The 9,780-nt window shown below is 37.1% G+C and overlaps 1 protein-coding gene and 1 long non-coding RNA gene across 2 annotated transcripts; one reads left to right on the top strand and one right to left on the bottom strand.

Moving 5' to 3' along the window:
• LOC104761387 lies at positions 2,043-4,292 on the top strand. Its single transcript, XR_763155.2, has 4 exons — positions 2,043-2,713; positions 2,909-3,010; positions 3,738-3,886; positions 3,969-4,292. It is a non-coding gene; the product is annotated as an uncharacterized LOC104761387 (long non-coding RNA).
• LOC104761389 (non-specific phospholipase C1-like) lies at positions 7,972-8,929 on the bottom strand (the record flags this gene model as incomplete). The annotated part of the gene is given in 1 exon segment (XM_010484466.1): positions 7,972-8,929. A coding segment is annotated over 1 exon segment (958 nt), but the record flags the coding sequence as incomplete, so codon positions are not given.

Below are 9,780 nucleotides of genomic sequence, written 5' to 3' on the forward strand. Positions count from 1 at the left end.
TAATACTAGTTATACTACATTTATCAGTAGTACCAGTTTTACTACATTTACCATTAATACTACAAAAGCTCAAATTGGATGATTTCGGGTTCTATTCTACAATCTACTACAACTCAACCACTGAAATTCATTTGTTATCAATTTAAAGGCTCAATCGACCCATAAGCTATGGTAAACAGCCAATGTGAATTGCATAATTGCATAATTGCATAATCAAATCTATAAAACACCCAAGAGAAAAACCAATTCAATCAACTATTGTTAGATTATTTTGTTGAAGAAGGTATCTGGATTTTGAAGAAGAGCTCGATGCAGCTCCATAGTCGCGAAGAAACGGCGGCGATGGAGAGATCTGGTGATGAAACAGCAGCGGTGGAGAGTTCCGGCGAAGAACGGCGGCGAAAGAGGAAGAGAGGATCGAGATCTATATTTTTTTCTTGTTTTTTGTTTTTAATTAAAAAATGAAAGAATAGAAGGAAGGGTATTTTAGTCAGAACATATTTCATTAAATAAGAAAGGGGTATAGAGAATAAAGAGGGAGATAAGAGATTTGTTTTACTCTAAGAGGGAGTTTTGAGATGTTTACTCGGCTTAGGAGAGTTCATCAGCTAGATCTGCTGTGGCAATTCAATTCCATTCCAATACGTTCGTCTTCTTCTTCTTCTTTTTTTTATAGTGTTGCTTGATTGATTTTAGTCATCTACCTTTGGGTATTCATTATCTTAAGATTGTTTGGGATTGTTTTCATCTATTCCCGAGTGTTTGCTATCGTCGCTCGAGTTTGTTGAATTCAGTAATACATTCTCACGAGATGTTGCAGAAATGAAGCTGGTAAAGTAATTCCTAGAGAATTCAGCAATCCTCAAGAAACTGTGCTGGAATGGAAAAACCTGTCACCGAAACTCATAAAGGCATCGGAATTAGGGAACTTCGACCATGCCAGTTCCAAACGAGGAAGCCAAAGCCAGAGACTCCTCCATCTGGTGGATAAAAAGCTTGTCTTAACATTGTTCTTTAGGGGAAGATGAGAGAGAATGTGACATATCAATGGATCAGGTAACTGGCTTATCCTATCTTCCAACCATTTGGAACAATGATGCTGATTCAATATCTCGTTATCAAGAATGAATTACTCAAATGTTATCCAAATGGTTTATTACTCATATGTAATTAAACACTTAAAATTATTCAAATGTTTAGTGCCCTGGGTGTAATTACAATTTATCCATTGAATTTAGTTTTTCGATTTTGAGTAAAAAAATAAAAAAAAATACACATCATCAAATTAAAATACACATCAGATATGATTTAATTGCTTTTTTGTGAGTAAACCACACATCTAACCATAGTTAAATTAATCTTTCACTAAACCCTAGAAAATATCTTAACCCGGCCTCCCTCACCCCATTTTAACTTGGAGAGACTTCGTGTTCTACATTCGTCACAAATCTATTTCGTCCCTCACTGTTAAACCCTAGATTTTCTTCTTCTTTCTCAAAATCTTTCAATGGCGTCCGCAGATGTTGAGTTCCGGTGCTTCGTTGGAGGTCTAGCCTGGGCCACCGATGACAGAGCTCTTGAGACAGCCTTCTCTCAATACGGCGACGTTGTTGAAATTGGGGCAAAAAGAAAACCAAAATTTCTCACTTGTTCTTGTTAGAGAGAGAGAGAGAGAGAGATCGCCGGAGATGGGTTACGGATGGGCGATCTTCGAGGGGATAGTGGTGATGGGATCTCTGTGTCTGTTAGGATTGGCCGGTCTCTGGTTTCTCAATCGGAGGCTTTACAAGGAGTACGAAGAGAAGCGAGCCTTGGTTCAAATCATTTTCAGCATCGTCTTCGTCTTCTCTTGCAACCTCTTACAGCTCGTTCTCTTCGAAATCATCCCTGTTNTCAAATTAAAATACACATCAGATATGATTTAATTGCTTTTTTGTGAGTAAACCACACATCTAACCATAGTTAAATTAATCTTTCACTAAACCCTAGAAAATATCTTAACCCGGCCTCCCTCACCCCATTTTAACTTGGAGAGACTTCGTGTTCTACATTCGTCACAAATCTATTTCGTCCCTCACTGTTAAACCCTAGATTTTCTTCTTCTTTCTCAAAATCTTTCAATGGCGTCCGCAGATGTTGAGTTCCGGTGCTTCGTTGGAGGTCTAGCCTGGGCCACCGATGACAGAGCTCTTGAGACAGCCTTCTCTCAATACGGCGACGTTGTTGAAATTGGGGCAAAAAGAAAACCAAAATTTCTCACTTGTTCTTGTTAGAGAGAGAGAGAGAGAGAGATCGCCGGAGATGGGTTACGGATGGGCGATCTTCGAGGGGATAGTGGTGATGGGATCTCTGTGTCTGTTAGGATTGGCCGGTCTCTGGTTTCTCAATCGGAGGCTTTACAAGGAGTATGAAGAGAAGCGAGCCTTGGTTCAAATCATTTTCAGCATCGTCTTCGTCTTCTCTTGCAACCTCTTACAGCTCGTTCTCTTCGAAATCATCCCTGTTTTATCTCGAGAGTAAGCTTTTCGACGAACAGATGAGAACAGATGAATCTCTTCTGATTCTTTAGATTTCAATCGATTCACCTTGATTTTTCTGGTTCCAATCGTTATTAATCTCGATATGACGTTTCGGATTTGACGGCAATTGATCTCCGATGGACTTACGGGGACGGCGAGAGGACTGGGAGGGGACGGCGAAGGGCACCAGCAAGGTTAGTTTTCTTTGTAACTGTTGTGAATCAGTCTAGATTTATATTAGTTTCGTTCTTAGTCTAGATTCATTTGAGAAAAGTATATTGTTGGAGAGTTTTGGGTTTGTTGTTGATGCTTATACTGTTGATTCATGGCATTTTTTTTGTAGTACAATTGATGAGTGTGTTGTGTTGCTTAATCTTAATCCTGTGCAGCTCTTGGCAGAAGATTCTGCTTTGAAGAGATTCAGTCCCACAAGAAAAGTGTGCACAAACTTAAGAGGATTGGAGATGTGCTCACAGTCGTTGTTCTTGCAGGTATATCACTTGCTTCACAACTTTGTCAAAGCTCTATAAGTAGTCTAAGTAAGAGGTTCACTAGGCACACTTAGATTGATGAATCAGAGTAAGATTGAATCTCAAGTACAAGCGGAAATGCTTATAAACTTTTCAATCCATCCTCTGTCAAAGTTGTTCTTGAAATGTCACTTCATTGACTGATCGTAAAATAGTTTCATACCAAATACAATATCTATTAGCTGAGCTTATAAAACTAAACAACTCTCCAACTTTTTTTCTGATGTACTTAGTAATATGAATTATGGAATCACGACATACTCGAACATCCCGGATTGAGAGTCTTACTTGTCTTTCTATGCCTTTACACATTCGATATCTTTCTAATAATAGCACACAATAATGTTTGTTAACTCAATGAAAATGGCATCTACTAAATTAGACAAAAAGAAATACATTGTCCAGTGAAACCAAACTCTGTTTTTTTCTGCCGTTTTTGTGGAATCTCTACTTTTCCTTCTTTTAAAATATTCCTTAAGATTATTCGTACTTTGTTTTATAGAATATCATATAGTTATATTTGCACTTTGTCTAACCCATCGATTAATATCTTATTCATGGATTAGGTACCTCCATATTATGTGAAATTGTGAATATATCACACTTGATCGTTTACTTAAGGCTCTGCTGTTTTGTTGATTATGTAATAAAATGATGAACTTAATAATTGTTTTGCCTCTTCTTGAAGCCAGCAGGATCGAAGTAGCAAGAATATCAAAAGCAAACAAATCTTCACTCTTTAGAAACACAAAAAGAACCGATCTTCTTTTGTAGGCTGTTCCAACTGCAAAGGGCCAAGCTTTGGCTGATGAGTATGGAATCAATTTCTTTGAGATGGTAAGCTAGAAAAAAAAAACATGTCTACTGTTTTCATTAATTATCGTCTTGAGATTACTGATGTGACTACAAAATGTTGCAGAGTGCAAAAACAAACCTAAATGCAGAGGTAAGAACTGCAGGAATCTACTACAATTACTCGGTACTGACATTATAGCTGAATGTTGAATGTTGTTTTTATTGTGAAGTTGTATCTCTTTCCTGGTCTCTATATATATCGAACCACCATTGTACTAAACCTATCATTCTCATCCTCTCTTTCCCTCTTGTAAACTTTAGAATCTTGGTTTCTCTGTATTTCTTGTTCTTTAAAGATAGTTCGTGACTATGCTCAGTTCGAGATGAATTGTACTTGGGTATGTAAAACATTGATTTGTCTATTTTCAAAGTTATGGTTGATGGTTAAGTTACGGCTGAGTTATATACTTCACACGACTGAGTTATGAATTATGGAGTTATGAGATATTAGTACGTATTCTTCTTTCTTTCCTGGGTCTTTTGTTCTGTCAGGTTCCTAATAAATTATCTAATTAAAACGTTTCTCGATATCACAAAAAGTGTTATTGGGGAATCGCGAAAAATCACTAATTCTGTGTCTGTTCAGATCCACACATAATAAATACATAAAGTTAGTTTTTTTCACAATATATTATTTAAATTAATTAAAAATTTGAATTCGAATTCGAATTTGAATAAGAGAAATAAAAGTATTTCTCAAACAATTGACTGATATGGCTGAGTTATCGACATAAACGGCTGACTTATGAAATATTTGTAAATTAGAATTATTATAACTCAAAATTAAAATATAGAATGAAAAAATGAATATTACAATCATTATAAGCAATAAAAAATAATAATTATAGACAAAGATTGATTTTTACACAGTCTGATCAAAATGTGTAAAACATTCAAAACATGACATTTAGGGATTAGGGTTAGGGTTAGGGTTTGAGGTTTAGGGTTCATATTTCCAACATTATGAGTTTTAATATAACAATTTAGTTTTTGTTATATTGTGTTTGGTTTAAGGTGGCAATTTGGATATACTTATATGATAACCATTTGAAAATTTAAAAATTTTTGAAATTACTTTTTGGTTATTTTCGGTTATGGGTCGGTTAGATGAATATATAACCATAAATCATCCAAATGTTATCCAAATTAGGACGATTAACTTAATATAACCGATAGCAAGCCGAATATAACCGTAATTAACCAAAAATAATGAAAAAATAGTTTCCTGTTCGGTTCGGTTTGGTCGGTTATTTAGTCATTCTAATTTGGGGGTTGGCTGAGTTATGGTAAAGTTATGGCTGAGTTATCGTTTAGGGTCTTCTCATTAATATGAAAACGTATTCTTCTTTCTTTCCTGGGTCTTTTGTTCTGTCAGATTCCTAATAAGTATTAAAACGTCTCTCGATGTCACAAAAACTGTTGTTAGGGAAGCGCGAAAAATCACTAATTTTATGCATGCTCAAATCCACACGCATAATAAATTCATAAAACAATCTGAAAGTAAATGGATGATATATATGAATTTACGGCTGAGTTATAATATTTACTCAGCCGAACGAAATGTCTCGTCGATTTATGTTACGGCTGAGTTATAGTGTTTTATGGCTGAGTTATCACAAGAAACAATTTGAAAGTAAATGAATGATATATATGACTTGACGGCTGAGTTATAATATTTACTCAGCCGAACGAAATGTCTCGTCGATTTATGTTACGGCTGAGTTATAGTGTTTTATGGCTGAGTTATCACAAAAAACAATATGAAAGTAAATGACTGATATATATGACTTTACGGCTGAGTTATAATATTTACGGGAAAACGAAAGGTTTCGTTGATTCATGTGACGGCTGAGTTATAGTGATTTATAAATCCTTAATGGTTGATATATCGGAGTCGTTGAAAACATTAAATCGGGTTGAAAATTCATCGTCTTCTTCTTCGTGAGATGCTACTTCGACAACTTCTTCTTCTTCTTGGTTTTCTTTGTCAATGATCTTACCATAATCAAAACAAGTGCCTTCAAATCCCCCACCGTACACTTCGTAGGTAGATTCTATTTTCGAGCCACTGCTTGGCCGAATCATACTTCCTCTAGCTCCACTAGTTTCGGTAGACTCTTTCGCCGAAAACTCTACACAGAGACGTAGCTGATCGTGTGTTGTGCCTCCATCTATCTGCACAAATATTGTCGTGTTAAATACATATCTCTGTGTTTTTACCCAATTACCGGAAACAACTAGAACCGGAACTGGATCCATGAAAGAAAATGAAGAACAAGGTGAAGAAGACGTAGAAGAACAAGGTGAAGAACAATGTGAAGAAGAAGTAGAAAGAACAAGGTGAAGAAGAAAAGTGAAGAAGAAGTGTAAGAACAAGGTGAAGAAGAAAGTAAATAGTTCACTTATTTACCAGTTGAAGAACAAGAGTCGAACGACGTTTCGTATTTCCGGAGAAAAAAAAGATGACATGGAATGCTGACATGGATGCTGCATCCGACGTGGCAAGTCAGCCATCAAACAATTAATAACTCAGCCTATATAAAACTCAGCAACAATATGAAAAACATTACAATAATTAAAAAGCAAAACAAAAAACATTACAGTAATTAAAAAGCAAAAAAATTTACCTATCACGACTGAGTTGTATGATAAGTCAGCCTATTACGGTTGAGTTGTACGATAACTCAACCGTAAGATTTGCTCATAAGTCAGCCGTTTTTCATAACTCAACCAGTCGGAAAATGGTAATTCAGCCGTGTCGTAGTGATAACTCAGCCAAAATTTTGACAACTCAACCATCGGGTGAAAACTCAGCCGTAAGGATGGCTGAGTTACAGCATATCTCAACCAGATTTTAATACGTCAGCCATAACCCTTGGTTGAGTTATGCTATAAGTCAGCCGTCCGCTCTTACTCAAATGTTTTTTTCCATAACTCAGTGGCAACATACATATAACTCAGCTGCAACATTCCTCTATAACGCGTTACGGTTGAGTTATAGTTACACGTCAACGATTTCTGACGAGGCGTCTGACGTGGCAATGATATTTTTGTAATAACATTTTTTCCGGTTACATGAATACAAAAGCACGCTGAGTATTTTGAAAATACCCAAAATATTCTAGTAATAAATTTTTTTTTTATGGATTATGATAATATTACCTAATTTGGATAACATTTCACTAAATCACCTTTTTTTAACCTGCATAGCAAAATTGAACATGAAAGTTTCAAAAAGAGATGATTTTTTAATGCGTAGGACTTACAAAAACATTTTCTAAGGAACCCCAATTAAACAAATTAAAAACCCTAGTGTTAGCAAGAGAGACGAATCAAAAACTCAAGAAACCTATGTGTTAACAAAATCCGTTTACGGAGACATAAGGAGAGTGTGCGAGAGGGAGAAACTAAACCAAACTACATTGGGACTAAACTCAGGCTAGGGTTTTTCAAACTCTTATCAAAGAAGATGATGAGTTTACAACCAAATTTCCATATTGTGGTCAAATCAAATATAGTGTAAGTGAATGAACAAGGGTCCTCCACTTTTCTTTGACTGAGATTGAAACACTTTACTAAAAAATCAAAAGTCTTTAATTACCCGCAGCTTTAAAAAAAAAATATCAGCAGTCTTTGTGACTGAGATTAGGAAACAAAATTCCCTTTACACAGGGCTTTGAAAAATCACCAGTCTTTGTGATGGGTTGGTTTTGGTACCCATGGTTTCATATAAGTCTTTGTGACTGAGATTGAAACACTTTAACCCAAGACTTACATAAATATCAAAAGTCTGTGTGACTTGAGATTGGGAGATTTGTGACTAAGATTGGAACACTTTTACCCAAGGCTTATTAAAAAATCGAAAGTCTTTGTGACTTTAGACTGGGAGAAAACACAACACTTTTACCCACAGCTTAAAAAACACTTTTACACTTTTATCGTATAATGTATATAAAGCTTTGCATTCCCTCAAGCTCAATATAAACATATAATCATCAAAGCAGAACCTCAAAATTGTAAGAGCAATGGTTTAATCAACAATGGTACGAGTTTAACAGATCACATACCAGTGCCCTTCTCGATCCAGGGAGAAATGAGAAAGGTAGGGACCCGAACGCCCAAACGATCAAACCCGAAGTAAAACGGGTCAGGTCCAATGATACCATCAGGGTTAGGCACACCTTTAACAGGCGTGGGAACATGGTCATAAAACCCACCGTGCTCGTCATAAGTAATAAGCAAAGCCATCTCTTCCCACTGTGGACTGCTCCGTAACGTCTCATAGACTTCCTTAACAAACCGTTGACCCAACGCCACATCATGCGACGGGTGATCATCGTTAGCCGGAAAAAGATCGACATCGAAGTACCTCTGCTCCACAACGGAATAGTTAGGAAGCTTCCCTAGCTTGGCATGGAGCTTGAATTTAAGCGCGTAGCTATGAAACTTCACCAGATGCTTAATCCTACGAAGGGATTTGAAGAAGAAGGTAGCAGGGATGTTTTGGTAATAGATCCCAAAACTGAGTCCGTTCTCGTCTAACGAATCAAAGATGGTTTTTTGAGGAAACCCTTTAACGAGATCTTTCTTGACGTTGCTTGAGCAGCCATGAGAAGTAGCTGAGTGAACGTAGAACCGATTCGGCTGTGTCGAGGTAGGTACAGAAGCGAACCATCGATCGAACACACCGAACTCGTTAGCCAACTCGGAGTAAACAGGTAAGACCTCGGGTTTGAATCCGCTCATGACGTTTTTAGCCATCCCGGGCTCCATACTCTCCGATTGCTGTGCGAATCCGTTCATTGTCGGGTCGCCCGATGTATCGTTAGACCCGAAAATCTGTTCTCGGATCGCTTGGAAGGAATGACCCGGATCCATGTCTACGAAGACGGCGTCGTTGGAGACGAAGATCTTCTCGGAGTTTGGATCGGAGACGTTGAGTGGGTTTGATTCTTGACCGGTTAATCCGTCGATATCGGGTCGGGTCGATTTGAGCCAGCCGAGGATGTGATCGAAGGAGCGATTCTCAGATTGCAATTAATATGGATGCCTAAGAACAATGATTCTGCACAATATAACGCCAAGAACAATGCAAAATTTCGGTACCCTGAACAATGATTCTAAACATTGTTTAAGAGCAGACTATTTATTTATATTCTAGATCTTTCCTAAATATCGGTACACGATGATGATAAAGATGTTTTGTGAGAAGAAAGAGATGGAGACGGCAGATAAAGTGTGGAAGTACATGAGGAAGAAAGGGGTGTTCCCAAGTATGCATACATTCGCTGTTCTTATTAACGGGCTGTGCGAGCATCATGACACTCAGAAAGCTTGTGTGTTGTTAGAGGAGATGATCGAGATGGGGATTCGACCATCAGGTGTGACGTTTGGTAGATTAAGACAGCTGCTTCTCAAAGAAGATAGAGAAGATGTGCTCAAGTTTCTTAATGAGAAGATGAACGTTTTGGTCAATGAGCCTTTGTGTGATTGACTTTGTTTAAGTTTCCTGGTAACCACATACATTTGTACGTCTTACAATAACTGATCCTAACTCCTAAGCATTCTGCACATGTTTTGTTTGTGCAATTGGCCCATGATCCATTTCAGTTGTTGTAAAGTTTATAACTGAAGTTGAAATCAGATTTTGTTGTGGTTTTGATACATGAGATATATATATATATATATTTATATAAAGAGATGATACGAAACAGTTGATGTGCCCGGTTGCAGATGATATGACATCAAGCCCAAAAGACTCCAATTTAGTTTCTCCAAGAACATAAACACAGCTAAAAAAGATGATCTTTCTATGATTATAAGATGCAAAGAAAACAGACTAGTCGCATCAACTATAAGATGTCGATCTCGAACTC

The sequence above is a fragment of the Camelina sativa genome, chromosome 18, assembly GCF_000633955.1.
Source record: "Camelina sativa cultivar DH55 chromosome 18, Cs, whole genome shotgun sequence".
NCBI lineage: Eukaryota > Viridiplantae > Streptophyta > Magnoliopsida > Brassicales > Brassicaceae > Camelina > Camelina sativa.